Source organism: Petromyzon marinus, chromosome 85 (genome assembly GCF_048934315.1).
Source record: "Petromyzon marinus isolate PM22_M1 ecotype Great Lakes invasive population chromosome 85, UKy_Petmar_22M1.pri1.0, whole genome shotgun sequence".
NCBI classification, from domain to species: Eukaryota; Metazoa; Chordata; class Hyperoartia; order Petromyzontiformes; family Petromyzontidae; genus Petromyzon; species Petromyzon marinus.
Window position 1 is genome coordinate 1,869,176 of NC_133750.1, and position 26,422 is coordinate 1,895,597.

A 26,422-nucleotide genomic window follows, 5' to 3' on the forward strand; every position below is an offset into this window, starting at 1 on the left:
ATCTCTCTCTGCTTATGTGTCTGTGTGTCTCCGTGTCTGTGTTCTGTCTCTCTCAAATTTATCAATCTGTGTAAGAACGTAATCAACCAGGTGTGGTGTTGACTGTTATGTTAGCCGACTCTCTGTGTTGTATTATATTTCTAAGTGTACTAGGTTTGTTTCCTCTTTCACTTGTACCTGACTAGCTTTATACTACCCGGCTTTGCCCGGGACTTGGATTCACCACGCCCGGCCGCCTTTGTCTCCCCAGTGGCGATGTTGACACACCACACCAGTTACTCGTTTGAGGCTGAGTCGACCTAGGGGAGGCCCACGACCGGTTCAAATAATCGTCACCGGTGGTGCCCATGAGTGGGAATCGAACTCGGGTCGCCGGGTTCGTAGCGCAGCGCGTTCACCGCTACACTACAATGCGTTACACTGCCACATGCGCGGGTCACGTGACAGATTTGACATCACAGCTCACTTGCCGTGCAAAAAATATATGTGCATTGCATGGTGTACAGTCTGGAAAGTACCCACATGGCAAATGTCAAGTTTGTTGCATGTCGGGAGGTACGCTAAACATTTTAAACGGACACATTCACAAATTTCCCTTTTATATATATGGAGATGATGATTGCTTGTGTTGCAATCGAAACGTCACATGCTATTATTTAATTATTCTTTTCTTTCTATGTGACTTTACCGAAAGAACCAAAGAGTATCTTGCTTAAGTTTTAATTTCTCTTCACTTGCCTCGCTACTTTGTAACTTTGTTTTATTTTAAATATTCACAGTTTTTTTTCATTTTTTACCAGGCCACGCCCTCGTTGAGCTGCTATACCACTCTTGTTTTCAGAAGCGACCTGCCCACAACAACAAGGTGGGGCTTGTCAACAGCGTGGCGGTGTTCACTCTAGACGCGTGGTGCTGTTCACTCTAGACGCGTGGCGGTGTTCACTCGACGCGTGGCGGTGTTCACTCTAGACGCGTGGCGGTGTTCACTCTAGACGCGTGGCGGTGTTTACTCTAGACGCGTGGAGGTGTTCACTCTAGACACGTGGAGGGAAATCCACACGACCACGGGGAGAGAGAGAGAGAGACACGCAGCGTCGGCTGTGTTGATTGATCCTAAATGAATTGGAGTGAGGAAGCATTAATACTGAGCAGGTGAAGGTGGCCAGGCGTGGGTCTGGACACACCACCACCTGTGAACCATGCCAGTGTGTGACAGTGGCGGAGCCAGTGGGGGTGGGGTGGCACGTGCCCCCCCAACGGTCCGATCGAAATCCCTAATTTTGATAGGATCATTGGGGTTTATTAGTAACTAGCTTCGCTACCGGCCTTCGCCCGGGTCTTGGATTCTTGTCTTGGATTAATTTCATATTCCCTTATTTCACTGAAAAACCCTGAAACAAAAATCGATGCTTGCAAGAAAGAAAAAAGCTGAATCAAATCAATTTAACTAAATCGTATGTTTTTCACTGAAGGGAATTTAACCATAACCCACTTCTACATAATGTCGACTTTGGCATCTCGGGAAAGGGATGACGTGGCAAGCTGAAAATCGTCGCGTTCACTGAGAAATTCCAGACAGCATAAGCTGTGCAAATTTCATGACGCCAGAGCTCAGCGTTGGAGAGTTTTTGCTGCTTAACACAAACAAACATGTCATTTCTGATTTTGATTTAAAGCTTTCGTGACTGCAGTAATTCATATTCTTAGTTTTTTCGGTAAAGTCACGTTGAAGAGAAACAACAAAATAACAAAATATATATAAAACAATAAAAAATTCTCACGACGTTTCGACCATAACTCAAACGGTCATCATCACCTGATGATGACCGTTTGAGTTACGGGTACAACTGCTATCTTGAATATAAAGCAGAAATGACATATTCTTAGTTTTTTCGGTAAAGTCACGTTGAAGAGAAACAACAAAATAACAAAATATATATAAAACAATAAAAAATTATCACGACGTTTCGACCATAACTCAAACGGTCATCATCAGGTGATCATCAGGTGATGATGACCGTTTGAGTTATGGTCGAAACGTCGTGAGAATTTTTTATTGTTTTATATATATTTTGTTGTTTCTCTTCAACGTGACTTTACCGAAAAAACTAAGAATATGTCATTTCTGCTTTATATTCAAGATAGCAGTTGTACCCGTTCTTCGCACGGATATGTATTGAAACTCCGAGAAGCCAATGGCTTCATCGGCCAGGAGCGAAGCGCCACCTAAAATCTCCCAGCACGCTGTTAACAGCTCTAGAAGTACGGCGCGCGAAGAGCCATATGGTAGGGGTAAGCATTGCAGAGCTCTTAACTCAGGTGTGTTGCGGGTTGACGCCACACACGTCATGGTCATTTCTCCCCCCCCCCTTAAAATACAAAAGTCTATTTTTATACTTAATACATTGTGTACAGTATGGAACATACCCACATGCCAAATTTCAAGTGTGTTACATGTTGGGAAGTATGCTAAACATTTTGAACAGAAACATTCACAAATTTCTCTTTTTTAGATATAGATAAATCAGCATTTTGCGACCCCCACTGCCACCGTGTGGCATATTATTACGTGCCAGGGACTTTATGAGAGGACAACAGTCCAAGTCCATAATTGGCAATAAGTAACGGCAAAGCAGTTACAAGCGACTCGCAGAATTGTGCACAGTTGCGTATACAGTACACGACTTCCCTGAAGGCAAACACCTTCAGCGAGCGCGATGCCGATCACACGCGTCGAATAAAAAGCAAGGGACAAGTCCTTACTTACTAACAACTCCTTACTAACAACTCCTTACTAACAACTCCTATCATTTTGTTATTGCTGGAGGGGTTTGCGCCCCTCGACCTGAAAATCCTGGCTCCACCTCTGAGTGTGTGACAGTGTCAAGTTTGTATTTGCAGTAAAGTCTATTAGCTCTATTGAGCAAGGAGGTTATATCAAAACAGTAGTTTATTTTTGTTTTCCTCTGGAACTCTTTGTAAGAATGGAGTCAGGAAGTTATCACAGCACACGTGCAGCTGAAGTCAGAACTGTTCATCCTAGCATTCAAGGACATCTCTGCCTGGCTTCACACCTCTAAGTTGTGATTGAACATTAATTTATGTATTTATTCATTTGCTATGTCAGCTGAATTTAGCTTTCATAAATATTCCTTTTGAAGCCAGACAGCCGAAATTGTGTGCTCGGAGTTTTGGGTTAACATTCATTTTGAAGATACTAGGGCTTCCAGGCACGTTTATAACCATTTGCCCTCTCATTGTGTGCCATAACAGCCCGTGTTATGAATTTGGGACACTTTTTCACTATATCATGAATATATGAATAAGTATAGACATGTAAGTCATGTGTTACTGTGTATATATGCATTCCTCTGTGCATCGATACTGATGTGTAGATGGTGTGGATATTCTTTTTTTCTGTCTGCAGCTGTCACTTCCTCTGCAGAATTGGTCTGATGGAGCAAAGGCACTCGGCGCAGCTTGGTGAAAAAAGGCAACAATGCAACCGGTGTACATACAGCACGGATCGTACTGAACATTTTACACAGCACCATAGAACTCACACAGGAGAGAAACCCTTCAAGTGCAGTGTTTGTGGGAAGGCGTTTGCACAGTCATCTGCTCTGAAAAAACACCAGAGAACACACACAGGAGAGAAACCCTTCAAGTGCAGTGTGTGTGGGAAGGCGTTTGCATGTTCATCTGCTCTTGTAGAACACCAGAGAACACACACAGGAGAGAAACCCTTCAAGTGCAGTGTGTGTGGGAAGGCGTTTGCACAGTCATCTCCTCTTGTGGCACACCAGAGAACACACACGGGAGAGAAACCCTTCAAGTGCAATGTGTGTGGGAAAACGTTTGCACAGTCATCTACTCTCGTAAAACACCAGAAAACACACACGGGAGAGAAACCCTTCAAGTGCAGTGTGTGTGGAAAGGCGTTTGCACGTTCATATACTCTTGTAGAACACCAGAGAACACACACGGGAGAGAAACCCTTCAAGTGCAGTGTATGTGGAAAGGCGTTTTTACTTTCATCTCCTCTTGTAGCACACCAGAGAACACACACAGGAGAGAAACCCTTCAAGTGCAGTGAGTGTGGGAAGGCGTTTTCACAGTCGTCTACTCTTTTAGCACACCAGAGAACACACACGGGAGAGAAACCCTTCAGGTGCAGTATGTGTGGAAAAGCGTTTGCGCTGTCATATACTCTTGTAGAACACCAGAGAACACACACGGGAGAGAAACCCTTCAAGTGCAGTGTGTGTGGGAAGGCGTTTGCACGTTCATCTACTCTTGTCATACACCAGAGAACACACACGGGAGATAAACCCTTCAGATGCAGTGTGTGTGGGAAGGCGTTTAAACATTCATCTGCTCTTGTAGTACACCAGAGAACACACACGGGAGAGAAACCCTTCAGGTGCACTTTGTGCGGGAAGGCGTTTACACTTTCACGACATCTTCAAAGACACCAGAAATCACACACGCCTCAGAAGATCCACAAGGAGTGGAGTCTGAAATCAGCTTGTGAAAGTCAAAGTGTCGCAATGAGCCCATCCCTCATGAAACAAGAACCGGAAGAAAATCCCAGCTTTAACACTTTTAAAGGTATCGAGGTGAAATATGAAGAGGTGAAGGTGAAATGCGAAGAAGTGATGGTGAAGAGCGAAGAAGTGAATGTAAAATGTGAAGATGGCGATTCAACTCGAAAATCGGACCTTCACATCCATGGAGACAACGTGAAGCAGGAGGAGAATTCTGACTGTGAGGCAGAGCGAGGCAACTCCCAACAGTTTGTGGAAGTGGAGGTGTGGGTGGACTTCCTCCGAGACAATACAAAGTCAAATGGAGAGCCGGTAGATGTGTAAGCTTGAGATGATGTCGCTCCAATAGATGCACCTTTGTCACTGGCCTTTAATGACAAGAATGTGAAGTTGAACACTCAATTCCTAGGTTCCAGCTGCAGGGTAAGAGCGGCCAGTCTTCGTGGACCTGTGGGTTGGGTACATCTCTAACCAGGACCGAGAGCCAATAGGCTCCCAAGCATTCACTATGTTCTAATGATTGCATTTATATGGTGCTTGATTAATCGCCTCTGGCAATTCGGAGTTTTGTATCGTATCTTGTTTCAGACACTCGAAGAGCATCCCCAAGTAGCAGCTGCCCCTGTATGGCACAAGGTGGTGGCCCTGCACCGTTCTGCATATGGACAAGAGCCTGTCAGTAGGGGGCGACGGTTGATGTGGCATCTCAGTTGTGGAGTTTGTAGGTAATGTTTAGAATTTGCTCAATTTTGACCCAGACGTCAGCATGCAATGGCCTTCTCGTTTTGAATGGCGCAATAGTATGTTGTACATACACTGTTAAGCAGACGGTGCGTATTTTTTCAAATATCTTGTTAATGCGATGTAACCTGATGCAGTATATTTCAGTGCAGCAATAAAATTTTGTTAAAATGGCTCAATAATTTATAATGAATACTTGTCTGATTGTGTGCGTACATGTAACAGTTTGTCTATAAGGGCCAAACACTGAATAAGTGATGTTAGGACAAAGTGTGTGTTTTGGAAGTAACCTCGGGTGAGACCCGTTGTTCTTGTGATACAGGTCAAAGGGTATTTTTGTGTTTTCAGGAAGCGTCTGCCTCTGGAGCAACTCATTGTCTTTGCAATAAGGAGCACACTCGGATCATTCATCAGTTACAAGGCATACCACTTAAAAGTTACACGTAGAGGAGATACATTCTCTACAACACGAATTATAATTTAGTATTACGTGTTGACGTAGATTTTGTCTAACTAGGACTAGAAATGTTCCTTGCTGATTAACGTCTGGATGTTCGTAACCATCAGTTGAAGCAAGCTGCTGTTGAGACGCTGTGCACCAATAAGGGTCCACAGGTGGCTTGCACTGAATCAATGATGCACTCTCAGAAGGCTGTGCTAGTTATAGTTTGTGTAAAACATTCCTTTGTTTTGTGGAGAGTTCGATAAATGAAAGATGTCCTGTCTGCTGATCTGCTTCATAGCAAGGAGGTAATTTTAAGAGCACATTTGAAACGCATTTTTGGTACACATTTGTATTCGGTTACAAGGCAGAGCACATCTAGTAGATACATTCTCCACAACAACACTCATTGTAATTTTGCATGACGTCTTATATGTTGGCGAACTAGAACAAGAAATGGTCCTTGCCGATTAACGTCTGAATGTTCACAACCATGGGCTGAAGCAAGCCGGACCGCCTGCGGTGCACCTCACAACCATTTACGGCCTTTGGCCAGGAAAGTCACGAAAAAAATTACACACGAGCGACGCATTTGTAATAAGCATGAAAACGACAGTGCAGCGTTCATCACAGATCGTTAAAGTAGTGCGTTATATATAAATGTCATTTTTTGTCTGTGTTCACGTGCTTGCGAGGGATTTGTCTCTAACGGTGAGGTTTACATAAAAAAAAATTGTTGCCAGGTACCACGCCGTAAGCCCCACGGTTGGCAAGCACTTCATTTTTCACATCCGTCACCTTTAAATTAGTTTAGCGATATTGTGCGATATGTCTTTATTTATTTATTTTTTGCGCCCGCCGCGGGACAAAGCACGCAATTGCGCCCCTAGCAACGCACAAACGACCGCTAAAAAGTTCATTCGCGTTAACAATGCTTAAAAAATATACACACAATGCTGAGGTTCATGATTCAGTCTTATGTCCCCCCCCCACCCCAATGCGTGCAGTTACTGCTATAAAGTCCCGAGATATTAATATTAGAGCGCTTAGCATTATTGCAGCGCGGGTGGGGAGAGCGGCCCAGCCCCCAGCCTGGCAATGTGTCACCACCTCCGGCTGGGCAATCTAGGCGAGGCCGCGGGCTCTGCACGGGACTAGGCCTCACCACGGCAATGGAAAGTACAATTTTATTGAATCTTTCGCTAAGAACTCAGGTTTATTGTTGACTATTATGAAACAAATAAGTTGGCAAATATTACAATAATAATGGTTGTGTGCAGAAAACCAATATTTCATTATTTGGTTGCTAAATATTTTCTTTTTTAGCTATGTTTTTATGATGCTAAGACGGTGTACTGCCAGTCTGTGCTGTTGCCTGCTGCCTGCTCATTAATTAACGTCAGTGCACTGGCACTCTATTATCTACACTGCTAATTTGGCTTTTGGGCATTGAGTGTATGCCAGTCTATAATCTGTTGCCTGCTTCTTTACCTCACTCAGTGTACTGCCAGCCTTTCATGTCGACTGTCTCCTGCTTTTTCAGCTGCTGACCGTATTGCCAGCTTTTTATGTCGACTGTAGCAATGCTTATGTCATTGAGTCGGTGTACTGACAGTCTATAATCTAGACTGTAGCCTGCTTCTCAACTCACCTGTGCACACTGCTGCTCTTTAATGTACGCTTATTTCAGATTATTTCTTCAATGCATTTCTATTGTTTCGATTGCGCACGTCACGCTATTTACTGATACGTAGTACTGCGATGCTGATTAATATGTTATACTGCTAAATACGTTGGACTTTCTTAGTTACAGCCCATTGCATTTCGTCTATCGTTTTGTTACATTCGTGGGAACATCACCCATTTAAATTTTGCCGTACCGCACCTTTACTTTCCACCAAAGCGAGGAGCATGCTGGGAGGTTCAATGCCCCAAATATTGTTGACCTTGCTTTCTTACAGTGGGTGAGGAACATTGTGAGAGAGACATTGTTCTTCCATACCAAGAAAACCATCGCACAATTTCCTGAAACTAACAGACCATTCGATGCCCTACAATAACACATTTTCCTGTCGCAAGACCAAGATGGGTACCACGTCAAGATTCCTCCAATTACAAAGCTGCAGGACAAAGACATCCTCACAAAACTGTCTCCTCTAAAAAAACTTCTATTCCCTCGTGGTTATGACAGAGGAGGAACCACATTATGGTGCGCCAACCTCTTTCACCAGTATGTTGTCGATGAGTATGCCAACATTGAGAGTGAGTGCCTTTACCTTCAACTGAATCTAAATCGCCTGTGTGTGAGCAGTATGCTCATCTCTGGGACGCCATCGATGCCAAAGGAGTTGCAAACGGTCACAATGTGGGCTGATTAGTTATTGTGCCTTCATTCTTCACAGCTCCACCAAGATACATGCATGAGAAGACTCAGGATGCCATGACATCAGTCAATATGCCACCCTCCATCTCTTCATCACCTTCACTTGCAATCCCAAATGAAAGGAGATCCAGGTTTACCTTTATCCAATCCAAAAGCCACCAGACAGACATGACATCTTAGTGAGGGTCTTAAAACTCAAAGTTTATGACCTCATGATGCTTATTACGACCAACGAAGGCGGCGTCTTTGGATAGACAAGCAGTAACTTGCACACCATTGGGTGGCACAAACGTCGTCTTCCTCATGCTCACATTTCGCTATGGATGAGGGAAACAATGCAAGTCACATTGACACATTTATCAGTGCTGAGCTACCTCACCCCCATCAAGACCCTGCCCTTTTTCTACGTGGTCTGCAACCAAATGGTCCATGGCCGAATGTGCCCAGTTCCATCCAAATATGCCATGTATGCAAGACCACAGGTGTACCAAGAGGTATCCATGGAACTACTTGCAAGACGCTCAGTCGGCCCATGATGGTTATCCTCTATATCGTTGCAGAAATACTGAGCATAGTGGAATTCAAACACCGCTCAGACCTGCCACTAACTCGCTAATTAAGGTTCATAACCGGTGGATCATTCCCTACTGCCCTGTGCAAGATCTTCCAGGCCCACTTTAAGGTGAAATTCTGCTATTCTAAAAAAAGCCATCAAATATGTTTGCCAATACATCAACAAAGGCTCTGACATGGCTGTCTTTGCCTTACAAAACAGAGGGGCAAAGTGTGCCAGAACTCAAACTTTTTTTCCAAGGGACATACATCAGCAACAATGAGGCCATTTGCAGAATTCTTGGGTTCCCCATCCATGACCGTTCCCCCACAGTCGTCCATTTGGCACTTCACCACCAAAATGGTCAACGCATCTACGTCACCAAAGGAAATGCCCAAACACAGGCCCTGGCTCCACAAGATACCACCCTTATAGCGTTTTTTGTTTCGTGCCCAAGTGACCCATTTGCTGCCAACCTGCTCTACCATTAAGTTCCCTCCTACTATACATGGACTGCGAAAAAAATGGAAGCGACGTGCTGCTGACGGTGAATCTGATGGCTTAGGACGAGTCTACACAGCTCATCCCAAGGCAGTCGCCTGCCAACAACGGAGGGCGAAGGAGCGACGCTCACAACAATGAGCGGAGCGCCGGGTGGCTAAAGCACATAAATCTGGCACAGTAAGGGGCATAGGTGGTGCATCAGCCAGTTGTCTCAGTCGACTCGTGGCACCTGGGTCTGCCCCGTGACCTCCTGCCGGCGAGCGATCGATGCTTCACGTGGCCTCAAGGTGCACATAGCCTGGCACAAACGTCGTGGTGACGTCACCACCACTTAGTGGCGAATGGCGGTTGTTGTCTCTCTATTAACGTATATCCAACCGTATTCAACTACTGTCAGTAGCAACACCCACCTGTTCATCTTCCACGGCCAACGACTACTCAAACTTGCTCCTCATCTCTGTGTATATCTGGAACTTCTTTCGCACCATACAGAGCCAACCGTGCTAATCTATAGGTCTCTGTGTGTATGTTGAACTTCTTTCACACCATATGTAACCAACTGTGGTAATCTATGTGTCTCTGTGTGAGTCTGTGTGCATCTGAAACTTCTTTAGCACCGTACATAGCCGACCGTGCTAATCTTTGGGTCTCTGTGTGAGTTTGTGTGTACGTTGAACTTCTTTCGAACCATTCGTAGCTGAACCTGCAGAGTAGGAGCGGCTGGTATCTGTGGACCTGTAGGCTGGGTAATTCTGTCGGCAGAAGCAAGAGACAATGAAGCTCCCAAGCAATCACTACGTTACCAACATCATATTTGCACTCATAAGTCGCTTGCCTAATTGCCTCAGCAACTCAGTGTTTCGTATCGAATCTCATCTCAAACAATTTAAGGGCGCCCCGTAAGTGGCAGCTGCCCCTGTGTGGCACACGGTGGCCCTGCACCGGCCTGCACGTGGACAAGAGCCTGTCGGTAGGGGGCGATCATTGACGCGCCATCTCCCTTGTGTAGTTTCTGGATAGTGTTTGGAATTACCCAAATTTTGACTGTGACACCAACATGCAATGACCTGTGCGTTGTGAATGACACAACGCTATGTTTCACAGCTGCCGTTAAGCAGACTGCGCAATTGTGGTGAATGTTACTGGGGTAGCCAGGTGTGCCTGTCGGATTTGAACCTTGAATCTCTGCAATAAATAGAGAATGTGCTACCATATTCTTGGTTCATTCGGTAAAGTCATGTAAATAGAAAACAAAATAAATACATATTTTTACTTTATTTGTATTATTTAAATTGTCATTTTATTATAAAAAATTTCTTTAACATTTTTTTAATTTACGTGACTTTTTAACCTGCCACTGCCGACACAACTGTCGGCAGTGGCAGAACATGCTTGTCAACAAGGACACTCAATTGATTTTGATAACGTTGAAGTGTTGTGTAAAACTAATTATTACTGGCAAAGACTAATTAGAGAATCCATTGAAATTGAGAGGAATAGAAATCACTTTAATCGCTCTGACAGCTACAGGCTTAGTGCTCCTTGGAAGCGTATTATTAAATAATACATATTACAATTCCTTATAGGAGAAACACATACTAATTAACGGATTACTAACGTAGCATATAATCACAATAACACACGTTACAACTAATTACTAATCTACAACTCATTACTAATCATAACCATTGACTGATTACCAATCGATTATATAACTTTAGCCCACCGGTGTGTAGAGTGAATCTACAATATTTACAGTTTGAGTACGACGTTTCGCTGGTAAATACATCCAGCATCATCGGGCAATTCGCCAGATTTATTGCGACGGGTTCAGCACCCAGTTTCAGGGCTATACCAATTAAATGAAACTGAAACTAAATGAAACTGAACCAGTTTCACTCCCCACCCCTCGACATATGGGCCGGGCTAATTAACATAATATATTCGTTACGGAGCCGCTCATTGTGGGAGGGGAGTGTTAGCGTGCCCCGCAAGTGACGTCATGTCTCCTGCTGCCACGTGACGTCACGGGGTAACAGAAAGTTGCTGCTCCGCGCGTGCACTGAAATCTGAGGTGAGAAATTCTCATCGCGATTGTGGTTGTGGTTGTTGTGGTGGTGGTTGTGGTGGTGGTTGTTGTGGTGGTGGTGGTGGTTGTTGTGGTGGTGGTTGTTGTGGTGGTTGTGGTGGTGGTGGTTGTGGTGGTGGTTGTTGTGGTGGTTGTGGTTGTGGTGGTTGTGGTTGTGGTGGTGGTGGTTGTTGTGGTGGTGATTGTTGTGGTGGTGGTGGTTGTGGTGGTTGTGGTTGTGGTGGTGGTGGTTGTTGTGGTGGTGATTGTTGTGGTGGTGGTGGTTGTTGTGGTGGTTGTTGTGGTGGTGGTTGTTGTGGTGGTTGTGGTGGTGGTTGTTGTGGTGGTGGTTGTTGTGGTGGTGGTTGTTGTGGTGGTGGTTGTTGTGGTGGTGGTTGTTGTGGTGGTGGTTGTTGTTTACCGAGGTAGAGCCTCGCTCTCTCTCTCGTAGGGATGTCAACTGAGTAGCAGCGAGCATGGAAGCGATGTCCAGGTTGGAATTTTACAACGCGGGGCCTTGCCTCCTGCCCTCGCCTGATCGCGTTTTCTTCAATTCTCTTGCTTAAAGTTTAATTTGTCTTCACACGGCTGACCACGTTGTAACTTTGTTTGATTTTAAATATTCACATAGTTTTTATTTCTATTTTTCCAGGCCAAGCCCGCGTTGAGCTGCTATACCGCTTTTGTTTTCAGACGCGACCTGCCCACAACACAAGGTGAGGCTTGTCAACAGCGTGGTGGTGTTCACTCTGGACGCGTGGCGGTGTTCACTCTGGACGCGTGGTGGTGTTCACTCTAGACGTGTGGTGGTGTTCACTCTAGACGTGTGGTGGTGTTCACTCTAGATTCGTGGTGGTGTTCACTCTTGACGCGTGGCGGTGTTCACTCTGGACGCGTGGCGGTGTTCACTCTAGACGCGTGGCGGTGTTCACTCTAGACGTGTGGTGGTGTTCACTCTAGATTCGTGGTGGTGTTCACTCTAGACATGTGGTGGTGTTCACTCTAGACGCGTGGTGGTGTTCACTCTGGACGCGTGGCGGTGTTCACTAGACGCGTGGTGGTGTTCACTCTAGACGTGTGGTGGTGTTCACTCTAGATTCGTGGTGGTGTTCACTCTAGACATGTGGTGGTGTTCACTCTAGACGCGTGGCGGTGTTCACTCTCGACGCGTGGTGGTGTTCACTCTATACATGTGGTGGTGTTCACTCTTGACGCGTGGCGGTGTTCACTCTTGACGCGTGGCGGTGTTCACTCTGGACGTGTGGTGGTGTTCACTCTAGATTCGTGGCGGTGTTCACTCTATACACGTGGCGGTGTTCACTCTAGACCAGGGGTCGGCAACCTGTGGCTCGTGAGCCAGATGTGGCTCTTTTGATGACTGCATCTGGCTCGCAAATAAATCTTAGCTGACATTTCTTAACATGATAACTAATGAATAATTCCGCTGACATTAAAGTAAAATCACGTAGAATGAGAATAAAATAACAAATTGATAAAATAAAATAACACAATAAAATTCTCACGACGTTTCGGCCACAGCACAAGTGGCCTTCATCAGGTGAAGGGACGAGACTGTCTGGAGGACAGCGCTGGAGCGAAAAAGCCACGCTCAGATCGCGACCTTTAAGCTGTGTGAGAAGAAACAAAGCGCCTTGACAAAGGAATTAGCATCTGAGCGTGGCTTTTTCGCTCCACCGCTGTCCTCCAGACAGTCTCGTCCCATCACCTGATGAAGGCCGCTTGTGTTGTGGCCGAAACGTCGTGAGAATTTTATTGTGTTATTTTATTTTATCAATTTATTATTTTCTCATTCTACGTGACTTTACTGAAAGAACCAAAGAAGATTAATCCTTGCAGTTACAAAAGCTTTAAATCGAAAATTAAAATAAACATTACAGAAATCACAGTGTTAAAAATAACGTTTAAAATTTAAAACATTCTCATGCATTTTAATCCGTCCATCCATTTTCTACCGCTCCTGCTCAGGGTTGCAGGTGGCTGGAGCCAATCCCAGCTGTCCGACACCAAAACTCTATTTTTATTGGATAATGCGGTAGGCTACGGGTCGTTGTGAGGTCAAGAAGTAAACCTACGTCCTTTTAATCAAATAGTCAGCTAGCTAATTTATGCAGAGCAAACCCTTTTGATGAAGAAGATGGCGAAAAGAAAAAAAGATGAGGAGTACCGCACATTTTTTGCATGAATGGACAGAATAATTCACCTTTGTGGAGAGAGCAGGTTCTGTGGTGTGTCTAATATGCAATGATACAATTTCATCAATGAAATGGTCAAATATAAAGCGGCACTTCGACACACGCCATGCTACATTTGCATCGAAATATCCAGCGGGGGACAGCAGAAAGAAGGCATGCCAAGAGCTACTGTCCAGAGTGCAAGCTGGTCAGCAGCAACTCCGTGTATGGACCAGACAAGGTGACGTGAATTCGGCAAGCTTTGCTGGTTATTTAGCAATTGAGGAACGGAAAGCCATTCACAGATGGCGAGTATGCCAAAACATTCATGCTTGATGTGGCCAACGAACTTTTTGAAGACTTTTCGGATAAAGACAAGATAATCAAACGAATAAAAGACATGCCTCTGTCACCAAAAACTGTTCATGATCGTACCATAATTATGGCAAATCAAGTGGAGGAAACACAAGTGAAGGACATAAATGCAGCGCCATACTTTTCCCTCGCTTTGGATGAGTCAACAGACGTAGTTCATTTATCCCAGTTCAGTGTGATTGCAAGGTATGCTGCCGGTGACACACTGCGTGAGGAAAGTCTTGCTGTTTTGCCAATGAAAGTGTCAACAAGAGGGGAGGATTTATTCAAGTCTTTCATTGAGTTCGCTAAAGAAAAAAATCTACCGATGGATAAGCTTATTTCGTTGTGTACTGATGGTGCTCCGTGTATGGTGGGGAAAAACAGAGGATTTGTAGCGCTTCTTCGTCAACATGAAAGAAGACCAATCCCAAGTCTTCACTGCATTCTACATCAGGAGGCGCTTTGTGCTCAAATGTGTGGCGAGCAGCTTGGTGAGGTGATGTCACTGGTCATTCGGGTGGTCAACTTTATTGTTGCCCGAGCTTTAAATGATCGCCAGTTTAAAACACTGCTGGATGAAGTTGGGAATCATTATCCCAGTCTGCTTTTGCACAGCAAAGTGCGTTAGTTGTCAAGAGGGAAGGTGCTCAGCCGTTTTGCGGCTTGCCTGAGCGAAATCCGGACTTTTCTTGAAATGAAAGATGTCGAGCATCCTGAGCTAGCTAACACTGAGTGGCTCCTGAAGTTTTACTATCTTGTGGACATGACTGGACATCTGAACCAGCTCAATGTGAAAATGCAAGGCATTGGAAATACAGTCTTATCATTTCAACAAGTAGTGTTTGCATTTGAAAACAGGCTGGAACTCTTCACCGTGGATATTGAAACAGGTCGTTTACTGCACTTTGAAAAACTGAGAGAATTTAAAGATGTGTGCACAGCAAGTGACCCCGTTCAACATTTTGATCTCCAGCAGTTAGCTTGCTTCACATCTGATCTCCAGCAGTCATTCAAAGCACGCTTTGGAGAATTTCGTGAGCACACTCATCTTTTCAAGTTCATCACTCATCCACACGAGTGTGCAGTGGACAAAGCCGACCTGAGTTACATCCTTGGTGTCTCCATCAGAGATTTTGAGCTGCAAGTTGCTGACCTGAAAGCCTCAGACATGTGGGTGAATAAGTTCAAGTCACTGAATTAAGATTTGTAAAGACTTGAACGACAGCAAGCAGAGCTGGCGAGCAAACACGAGTGGACAGAAATGAAAAAACTTCAACCCGCAGACCAGCTGATTGTCAAAACATGGAACGCGCTTCCTGTCACATACCACACACTGCAGTGTGTGCGTTTTGCTGTATTGACCATGTTTGGTTCTACGTATTCATGTGAGCAGTCGTTCTCACATCTAAAAAACATCAAGACCAACCTATGATTCCGTTTAACGGATGAAAGCCTCGACGCCTGCATGACGCTTAACCTCACCACGTATCAACCAGACTACAAAGCCATCAGCAAAACCATGCAGCACCAGAAGTCGCATTAATGGTAAGAAGTATTTTATTTATTATTGGTTGTTGGTATAACAACGTTATTAAAAAGGATATATTCAGAGACTTATATTCTAAAATTGGCGGTCTTAGTTAAAAATACACGCATTTAGTTGTATTCAGTGTTAAAAAATATGATATGGCTCTCACGGAATTGTATTTTAAAATATGTGGCTTTCATGGCTCTCTCAGCCAAAAAGGTTCCCGACCCCTGCTCTAGACGCATGGCGGTGTTCACTCTAGACGCGTGGCGGTGTTCACTCTAGAGGCGTGGCGGTGTTCACTCTGGCTGCTTGGCGGTGTTCACTCTCTACATGTGGAGGGGAAACCGGGGGATTGGGAAGGAAATCCATGCGACCACCGGTAGAGAGAGACAGGCAGCCTCGGCTGTGTTGATTGATCCTCAATGAATTACTTGGTGGAGTGAGGAAGCATGAATACTGAGCAGGTGAAGGTGGCCGGGCGTGGGTCTGGACACACCACCACCTGTGAACCATGCCAGTGTGTGACAATGTAAAGTTTCTATTTGCAGTAAAGTCTATTAACTCTGTTGAACACGAAGGTTATATCAAAACAATAGTTTATTTTAGTTTTCCTCTGAAAATCTTTATGCGAATGGAAACACATGCAGCTGAAGTCGAAACTGTTCATCCCAGCATTCAAGGACACCTGTGCCTGGCTTCACACCTCTAAGTTGCGATTGAACATTAATTTATGAATTTCTGCATAACACAAATAGTATTATTTTCAACACCCTTTGCTATGTGAGCTGAATTTAGCTTTCATAAATATTCCTTTTGTAGCCAGACAGCCGAAGTTGTGTGCTCAGAGTTTTTGGTTAACATTTATTGTGAAGATACGAGGGCTTCCAGGCACGTTTATGACCATTTGCTCACTCATTGTGTGCCATAACAGCCCGTGTGCTGAATTTGGGAAACATTTTCACTACATCATGAATCTTATATATAAAAGTCTCCGCATGTGCGCGCTTGCGGGGGATTTAGCTCTCAAACGGTTGTGTTCAAGTCCGAAAAAAATTGCCGGGTGGCACGCCCCGAGCCCCCTGCTTGGTATATGCTATTCTGTTTTCCCAGCCGTCAACTTTAAATTAGTTTAATTAGCGATTTAGTGGCATTCTTTTAATGATTTACTTACTGCACGAGCTCGACCGTACCAACTGACGCCAATTGCGTGGGGGGGGGGCGGACCCTGCCAAGTGATGCGCGTTCAGTCGAGCTCACTGCCACACCACGGCACTCTGTCACGTGACTACTTTGTGCTATAGAGTTACTAAATATACTGATATACAGTCAGCATGTACTCCTGTAGAGTCTATAAATACTGTTATACAGTCAGCATGTACTACTGTAGAGTCTATAAATACTGATATACAGTCAGCATGTACTTCTGTACCATCGATTAATACTGCTATAGAGTCAGCCTGTACTACTGCACAGTCCATTAATACTGTTATAGAGTCAGCATGTACTACTGTACAGTCCATTAATACTGCTATGGAGTAAGCATGTACTACTGTTGAGTCCATAAATACTGCTATAGAGTCAGCATGTACTACTATAGAGTCTATAAATACTTCTATAAAGTCAGCATGTACTACTGTACATTCCATAAATACTGCTATACAGTAAGCATGTACTACTGTAGAGTCGATATCTACTGCTATAGAGTCAGCATGTACTACTCTACTCATAGCAGGTACCACCACTGTCGCTTGCCCTGCTGTAATCATAGCTTACACCACAGTATACATGCACTGCTGCAGGGAAAGCAGGTACCACCACAATATGCACTTCTGTAATCATACCAGGTACCAGCACATTCAGTATGCACTGCTGTTGTTAAACCATGTACCACCACAGTATGCACTGCTGTTATCATAGCAGCTACCGCCACAGTTAGTATGCATTGCTTTTGTAATAGCCGCTACCACCACTGTCAGTATGCACTGCCTTTGTGATAGCAGGTTCCACCACAGTCACTAGGCACTGCTGTAGTGATACCACAAACCACCACAGTCGGTTTGCACTGCTGTAGTTCAAGCAGGTACCACCACAGGCCGTGTGCACTGCTGTAGTGAAAGCAGGTACCACCACAGTCAGTATGCACTGCTGTAGTCATAGTGCATACCGTCGTGGTGTGTGTGCGTAAGTTCATGTATGTGTGTGCGTAAGTCAATGTGTGTGCGTCGTGTGTGTGTGGAAAACTACTCTTTTTTAATTAAGTTACTTTCACAGTAATAATGCCTGCGTCTAAGTCCATGTGTGTGTGTGGGTCGATGTGCATGTCTGCGGCCATGTGTGTGTGTGAGTCAATGTGTGTGTGTGTGGGCGTCGCTCCATGTCAGTCAGTGTAAGTACATTTCTTTCTATGTGTGTGTGTTTTGGTCCATGTGTGCGTGTGAGTCCATGTGTGTGTGTCTGTACGTCCATGTGTGTGCGCGTACGTCCATGTGTGTGCGTACGTCTATGTATGTATGGCAATGTGTCTATGTGTGACAGATGTATGTGTAAGTCGATGTGTGGCTGTCAGTTGATGTGTGTGCGTGGGTCCATGTGTGTGTGTAAGTCCCTGTATGTGTGTCTGTAAGTCCATATGTGTGTGTGTAGGTCAATGTGTCTATAAGTCTATGTATGTGTGTGTGTCACTCGATGTGTGTGTGTAAGTCAATGTGTGTGTGTGACTTGATGTGTGTGTGTGTGTCAGTCCATGCGCATGTGTGTTCGTCGCTGTGTGTGCGTGGCTCCATGTTAGTCAGTGTTAGTCCATTTCGTTGCGTGCCTGTAGGTCCATGTGTGCGTGTTAGTCCATATGTGTGCTTTATTCACTTGCTCAGGGCCTATGATACCATCATTAGCCCTGGGCTCTGGGTTGCTCCTCGTACTTTTCGAGTCCCTGACCCTCTGCTTACCATCCTTAAGGACCTTCATGATGGTGAGCGGCCCCACATCAAACTATGTGACCGTGAATCAGAGCCACTCCCTGTACATCTTGGGGTGCGACAGGGATGTCCACTGCCTCCCACATTCTTTTACGTATATTTGGACCATGTACTTTGTTAAGCTTTCAATGCCTCTACCGGAAGAATTCACATCTGGTACAGATACAATGGGAGGCTCATCGATGCCCGGGTGCGGTCAATCGATGGCTCCCTATTGATCAACCACGTTATGTATGCCGATGATCTGGTAATTATTGCTCACTCAGAAGAGGAGTTGGACGCGCTGCTGCTCAACCTGAAGCTTGCCACGAAGATGTGGGGCCTTACCATCAGCCCCACCAAAACTAAGCACTTGCCTGGGTATTTTGTACCATCGGACAATCCACCCCCATAACTCACAATTGCTGATGGGCCAGTTGTGGAGAGTGCAGAGTTTCCCATACCTGCCCAGTGTACTCATGACCGTCTCCGGTTTAACACCAGAGGTCTCACTCTGAATCAGTTGAGCGGCATTATCTTTTCATCGGCTGTGTAACACTGTGTTGAAGCTACCTGGTCTCTCGCTCCGCACGAAGCTCCACGTCGTCTCGCCCACGGTCATTCCCTCCCTTCTCTACACTTGCGAAACTTGGACCCCCCTAATGCAACATTTTCGCCGGTTACACACATTTAAGCTGGCCTGCCTACGATCCATCCTGGGTTTAACCAGGCTGGATTGTGTGATGAGCTCACAAATACTTGAATGATCTGGACAAAGTCCCATTGGTGACCTCCTCCGCCAGGCAAGGCTGCATTGGCTGGGCCATGTAGCCTGCATGGCCAGGCAAGGCTGCGTTGGCTGGGCCATGTAGCCTGCATGCCCAGCCACCGCATCCCTAAACACCTTTTGTTCCGCCGGATCGAGGTCTCTAAACGGGCGCTGCACAGGCTAGAGAAGAGATGGAGTGATGTACTACAGGACGATGTGCAGCTGAGTGGACTTGTCGATGACTGGTACCAGCGGTGTCAAGGTCGGTATCTGTGGAGGAGCCTCGTGAAGGACGCACAGGCCAGATGGAGGCAGTCGGCCTCCAATAACAACGGAGGGCGGAGCGGTGCACTGTGTGGTTAAAGCACAGCAATTTAGCAGGGTACAGGGCACAGGTGGTGCATCTGCCAGTCATCTCAGTCGACCTGTGCCATCTGGGTCTGCCTCGTTACCTGCCAGCAGGTGTTCGACACTTCACGCGGCCTCAAGGTGCACATAGCCTACCACAAGCGTTGTGGTGACGTCACTGCCACTTAGTGGCGAATGGCGGCTGTTGTTTTTCAGTCTATGTATGTATGTGTGAGTCGATATATGTGTGTAACTCTGTGTGTTTGAGTCGATTTGTGTGTGTAACTACATGTGTCTCTCAAGTCGATGTCTGTGTGTGTGAGGCCATATGTGTTTGCGTGAGTGTAAGTCAGTGGGTTTCTATTTGTATGGGTCCATGTCTGTTTGTAAGTTCATGTGTGTGTCTGCCTTTTTCGCCCGGGCAACGCCGGGTAGTAATCGCTAGTATATGAATAAGTATAGACGTGTAAGTCACGTGTTACTGTGCCTCGATGCTGACGTGTGCCGTATTTTCGCGCTTATGGCCCGCATACGCATATACCCCGCAAAAATAGCGTTTTGTGTAAAACAAATTTCAGATAGCCCGCACCTCCATATACCCCGCATGCATTCAAATCTTTATCGTAGTTACCGCAGCTAAATTTCATATTAATACGAAGTTTACATTTGTAATACATTTCACTATCGATTGTTAACATTAAAATCATAACGTGCACAAAGAAAACAAACTAACTGGAAACGAGTGAACGTAAAACAGTAAATAAGTAACAAAAGTAAATATCCAATAAATAAGTAACACATAACTGGTAGATAAGTAAGTACAGTTTTAGCACTGGTAGATTGCGCACAACGCAGACAATAGCGGCACTCCGGTAACGCGTTGCCTCGCCACCAACCCCCCCCCCCACCTCTCTCCCCGCAGCTCTCCTGTAGCCGGTATACAAAGTGCGCCCACTTCAAACATTGTCGGTTCATTGTACAAACAATTTTAATAATTGAAAACGTGATAACATGTGCAATTTTGGGGCGAGTAGTTTATTCAGCAGTGCTTTAATCAAAGATAAGTGTTGCATAGTGGATAGTCCTACCATGAAAAAATTAAACGAGTTATGACATGTCACACTTAAAAAAAAATTGGGATAGCCTGCACCTCCATATACCCCGCAGGGTCTTGTTTTGTTTGTAAAAAGTGGTATACCCCGTGGGTTATATGCATGAAAATACGGTAGATGGTGTTGATGTAATTTTTTCTGTCTGCAGCTATCGCTTCCTCTGCCGCTTCCTCTGCAGAATTTTTCTGATGGAGCAAAGGCACTCGGCGCAGCTCGGTACAACAAGGCAACAATGCGACCGGTGTGCATACAGCACGGATCATACTGGAAATTTGACACAGCACCAGAGAACTCACACAGGAGAGAAGCCCTTCAAGTGCAGTGTGTGTGGGAAGGCGTTTTCACGGTCGTCTGTTCTTAAAAAACACCAGAGAACACACACAGGAGAGAAACTCTTTAAGTGCACTCTGTGTGGCAAGGCGTTTTCAGATTCATATAATCTTGTATCACCAGAGAACTCACACGGGAGAGAAACCCTTCAGGTGCACTCTGTGCAGGAAGGCTTTTGCACAGTCACCACATCTTCAAATACACCAGAGAACACACACGGGAGAGAAACCCTTCAAATGCACTCTGTGTGGGAAGGCGTTTGCACAGTCACCACATCTTCAACTACACCAGAGAACACACACAGGAGAGAAACCCTTCAAGTGCACTCTGTGCAGGAAGGCGTTTGCACAGTCATACAATCTTGTAATACACCAGAGAATACACACGGGAGAAAAACCCTTCAGGTGCACTCTGTGCGGGAAGGCGTTTGCACTTTCATCTACTCTTGTAAAACACCAGAGAACACACATGGCAGAGAAACCCTTCAAGTGCAGTGTGTGTGGGAAGGCGTTTGCACAGTTATCTACTCTTGTAGCACACCAGAGAACACACACCGGAGAGAAACCCTTCAGGTGCATTCCGTGCGGGAAGGCGTTTGCATTTTCACCAAATCTTCAAGTACACCAGAGAACACAAAAGCATCAGAAGATCCACAAGGAATGGAGTCTGAAATCAGCTTGTGAAAGTCAAAGTGCCGCAATGAGCCCATCCCTCATGAAACAAGAACCGGAAGAAAATCCCAGCTTGAACGCTTTTAAAGGTATCGAGGTGAAATATGAAGAGGTGAAGGTGAAAGGTGATGAAGTGATGGTGAAGAGCGAAGAAGTGATGGTGAAGAGCGAAGAAGTGAAGGTAAAATGTGAAGATGACGATTCAACTCCAAAATCGGACCTTCACATCGATGGAGGCAACGTGAAGCAGGAGGAGACTTCTGACTGTGAGGCAGAGCGAGGCAACTCCCAGCAGTTTGTGGAAGTGGAGGTGTGGGTGGACTTCCTCCGAGACAATACAAAGTCAAATGGAGACCCGGTAGATGTGTAAGCTTGAGACGATGTCGCTCCAGTAGATGCACCTTTGTCACAGGTTTTGAATGACAAGAATGTGAAGTTGAACACTCAATTCCTTGGTTAAACCTGCAGGGTAAGAGTGGCCAGTCTTTGTGGACCTGTGGGTTGGGTACATCTCTAACCAGGAGCGAGAGCCAATAAGCTCCCAAGCATTCACTATGTTCTAATACAGTGGTACCTCGGTATACGTCCTTAATTCGTTCCAGAAGGTAGGAAGACTTACACCGAAAATGACGAATACCAAACGAATTTTTCCCATAAATAAAGGGAAAGGAAATGATTCGTTCCAGAGTATAATAAATTATATTTTATATGCCATATTATACATTAATGGGGTTAAAATAATTTAGACACTAATTACTAAAATGCATACGTAAATTAAAATAAATGCATAAGTAAATTAAAGTAAATTGAAATAAAAATTAAATAGAACATCATACTCATAACCAAAGAGTATGGATCCTTGCAGTCACGAAAGCTTTAAATCTAAAATAGAACATCACTTTACCTTGCTGAGGGGAGTTGATAGCCTACGAGGATGGTGGTGAGAAGGGGAGGAGATGTTATTTTATGGAAGGAGAGTCCCCTTCCATTAAAACTTCAGCAAGCTGATATTCTGGGGTTTTTTTCTCTTTTCTGCGTTTTTTTTCTTGACATGGACCTGGTTGAGGCTCACCAGGTTTGAGTTTTACTAAAAACCTGTCCATTGAAGTCTGTTTTTGCCTTCTAAGAATGTTCCTGAAAGTGTGACATTGTCTTGTCATTCCACACAATACTGTTACGGCTTGTAACTTAGATATGGCATCTCAGTTGTGGAGTTTGTAGGTAATCTTCTTTGGTTCTTTCGGTAAAGTCACGTAGAATGAGAATAAAATAATAAATTGATAAAATAAAATAACACAATAATATTCTCACGACGTTTCGGCCACAACACAAGCGGCCTTCATCAGGTGAAGGGAGCGAGACTGTCTGGTAGGACAGCGCTGGAGTGAGAGAGCCACGTTCAGATCACGGCTTTTAAGCTGTGTGAGAGGAACAAAGAGCCTTGACGAAGGAATTAGCATAAAATTTAGCATTGAAAAGGCTGAATGATTAGCTTGTGACTGGTCACAGAAATAGCTATGTTAAAAGTTAAAGCATACACATCCGCAGAGGCACCCATTGTTAAAAGGAATTAGCATAGAATTTAGCATTGAAATAGCTAAATTAAGGCATTCGCTTGTAACTGCTACAGAAATAGTTACGTTGAAGTCAGAGCATACACATTCACCGAGGCACTTAGTACAAATCAAAACAGGAGAATTTAGCATTGAAATAACTAGGCGAATTTAGCATTGAAATAACTGGGTGATTTGCTAGTGACTGGTCACAGAAATGACTACAAATCTGAGCTATTCACAGTACTATATAGTGAACCAATAAAAACTAAAATATAAATTACCTTCATGTTATCAATAAACTCTATATTCTCCAATCAGCTAAGCTACCAACCATAAGTCGTTATATATCACAATGCTATATGGCGAACTCGTCCGTCTGAATGGGGCCCGTAGCTATCCGTGGTACGGAAATTTGAGGGTAAGAATCCACCCATTTTTTCGCCATATAGCATTGTGATATATAACGACTTATGGTTGGTAGCTTAGCTGATTGGAGAATATAGAGTTTATTGATAACATGAAGGTAATTTATATTTTAGTTTTTATTGGTTCACTATATAGTACTGTGAATAGCTCAGATTTGTAGTCATTTCTGTGACCAGTCACTAGCAAATCACCCAGTTATTTCAATGCTAAATTCGCCTAGTTATTTCAATGCTAAATTCTCCTGTTTTGATTTGTACTAAGTGCCTCGGTGAATGTGTATGCTCTGACTTCAACGTAACTATTTCTGTAGCAGTTACAAGCGAATGCCTTAATTTAGCTATTTCAATGCTAAATTCTATGCTAATTCCTTTTAACAATGGGTGCCTCTGCGGATGTGTATGCTTTAACTTTTAACATAGCTATTTCTGTGACCAGTCACAAGCTAATCATTCAGCCTTTTCAATGCTAAATTTTATGCTAATTCCTTCGTCAAGGCTCTTTGTTCCTCTCACACAGCTTAAAAGCCGTGATCTGAACGTGGCTCTCTCACTCCAGCGCTGTCCTACCAGACAGTCTCGCTCCCTTCACCTGATGAAGGCCGCTTGTGTTGTGGCCGAAACGTCGTGAGAATATTATTGTGTTATTTTATCAATTTATTATTTTATTCTCATTCTACGTGACTTTACCGAAAGAACCAAAGAAGATGAATCATTGCAGTCACGAAAGCTTTAAATCGAAATTTGTAGGTAATGTTTAGAATTTGGTCAATTTTGACCCAGATGCCAGCATGCAATGGCCTACTCGTTTTGAATGGTGCAATAGTTTGTTGTACATACAATGTTAAGCAGACGGTGCGTATTTTTGTAAATAGCTTCTTGTGAATACGATGTAACCTGATGCAGCATATTTCAGTGCAGTAATTAAATTTTGTTAAAATAACTCAATCATTTATAATGAATACTTGTCTGATTGTGCGTACATGTAACATTTTGTCTGAGGGTCAAACATTGATTAAGTGATGTTAGGACAAAGTGTGTGTTTTGGAAGTAACCTGTACAGATAACTCAGGTGAGACCCGTTGTTTTTGTGATACAGGGCAAAGGGTATTTTTGTGTTTGCAGGAAGCGTCTGCCTCTGGAACAACTCATTGTCTTTGCAATAGGGAGCACACTCGGATCATTCATCAGTTACAAGGCATACCACTTAAAAGTTACACGTAGATGAGATACATTCTCTACAACACGAATTATAATTTTGTGTTACGTGTTGACGTAGATTTTGTCTAACTAGGACTAGAAATGCTCATTGCTGATTAACGTCTGGATGTTCGTAACCATCGGTTGAAGCAAGCCCGGCTGCTCTTGAGGCGCTGTGCACCAATCAGGGTCCACAGGTGGCTTGCACTGAATCAATGATGCACTCTCAGAAGGCTGTGTTAGTTATAGTTTGTGTAAAACAGTCCTGTGTGTAGACACATACAGTGTACACACACATACAGTGTACACACATACACAGTGTACACGTTGTTGTTGCTGAGCTCACACACCCAAGGGGTCTCTGTTCACGGGAGGGAGCAATGGAAAATGAATCTAAATCAAAATAAAACTCCAACCCCGCTCTATGACGTCACCACTCAGCATTACCTCATCGGCGTGAAACGCCAGGGGAGGTGTTCCTTTCTAGTGACGTCATGTCACCAAGGTACTCACCCCACCCCATCCACCGCGCGCTTGGGCGTGACGTCACCTCTGCCTGGGCCACCTCCGTTCTCTGTTCAAGTACAATCCTAATTTGGGCAAAGCCACGCCCAGTGGCTGGCGGCTCATTAACATAATGTCTTCGTGAAAGCCGTCGCGAGTTTATTGCGACGAGTTCGGCACCCACGCCCCATCCCTCCACGTAGTGGCTGGGCTCATTAACATAATTTATTTAAGTTAAGACCCGCTCGTTGTGGTAAAGGAGTGTCTTGTACCGATCAAGTGACGTCAAAAAACGAAAGAGTAATCCCTGCAATCACGTAAGCGCCAAATCAAGTTTGACGTCATGTCACCACCTACTGCCGCGTGACCTCGCGAGGTAACTGAGGCTGCCGCTCCGCCCGTGCACTGAAATTCGAGGTGAGAAATTCTCATCAGCGGTTGTTGTGGTGGTGGTGGTTGTTGTTTACCGAGGTAGAGCCTCGCTCTCTCTCGTAGGGATGTCAACTGAGTAGCAGCGAACATGGAAGCGATGTCCAGGTTGGAACTTTACAACGCGGGGCCTTGCCTCCTGCCCTCGCCTGATCGCGTTCGCTTCAATTCTCTTGCTTAAGCTTAATTTGTCTTCACCCCGTTGCTAGGCCTAACCTCGCGGGGCCTAGCCTGGAAGAACGTAATCAACGGGGCCTAGCCACGCGGGGCCTAGCCACGCGGGGCCTAGCCACGCGGGGCCTAGCCACGCGGGGCCTAGCCACGCGGGGCCTAGCCACGCGGGGCCTAGCCACGCGGGGCCTAGCCACGCGGGGCCTAGCCACGCGGGGCCTAGCCACGCGGGGCCTAGCCACGCGGGGCCTAGCCACGCGGGGCCTAGCCACGCGGGGCCTAGCCACGCGGGGCCTAGCCACGCGGGGCCTAGCCACGCGGGGCCTAGCCACGCGGGGCCTAGCCACGCGGGGCCTAGCCACGCGGGGCCTAGCCACGCGGGGCCTAGCCACGCGGGGCCTAGCCACGCGGGGCCTAGCCACGCGGGGCCTAGCCACGCGGGGCCTAGCCACGCGGGGCCTAGCCACGCGGGGCCTAGCCACGCGGGGCCTAGCCACGCGGGGCCTAGCCTGGAAGAACGTAATCAACCAGGCTATGCGTTAATTGTGTGTTGACCGACTCTCTGTGTTGCATTGCATTACATTTACAAATTTTACTGAGTTTGTTTGATTAAGTGTGCTTTCTCTCTCTGTGTGTCC

At 45.3% G+C, this 26,422-nt stretch overlaps 3 protein-coding genes across 5 annotated transcripts in view; all 3 read left to right on the top strand.

Moving 5' to 3' along the window:
* The window catches only part of LOC142907914 (uncharacterized), a 48,027-nt gene extending 42,557 nt beyond the window's left edge, over positions 1–5,470 (top strand). The window contains exons 2-4 of one of the 3 annotated variants that reach the window (XM_076057859.1): positions 251–376; positions 801–865; positions 3,428–5,470. In XM_076057859.1, coding sequence (XP_075913974.1) covers positions 3,456–4,871 — 1,416 coding nt within the window. In that variant the 5' untranslated portion in view covers positions 251–376; positions 801–865; positions 3,428–3,455 and the 3' untranslated portion in view covers positions 4,872–5,470. The remainder of the gene's footprint in view (positions 1–250; positions 377–800; positions 866–3,427) is intronic. The other 2 variants (XM_076057860.1, XM_076057861.1) reach the window with 2 other exon arrangements.
* LOC116936925 (uncharacterized) overlaps positions 1–26,422 on the top strand; it is a 33,143-nt gene that overhangs the window by 602 nt on the left and 6,119 nt on the right. The gene's annotated exons all lie outside the window — the stretch shown is intronic.
* On the top strand, positions 14,198–24,423 carry LOC116936928 (uncharacterized). Its single transcript, XM_076057941.1, has 3 exons — positions 14,198–14,278; positions 21,099–22,723; positions 24,231–24,423. Exons 1-2 carry the CDS (start codon positions 14,198–14,200, stop codon positions 21,870–21,872), a joined length of 855 nt encoding a protein of 284 aa, XP_075914056.1. The 3' UTR covers positions 21,873–22,723; positions 24,231–24,423.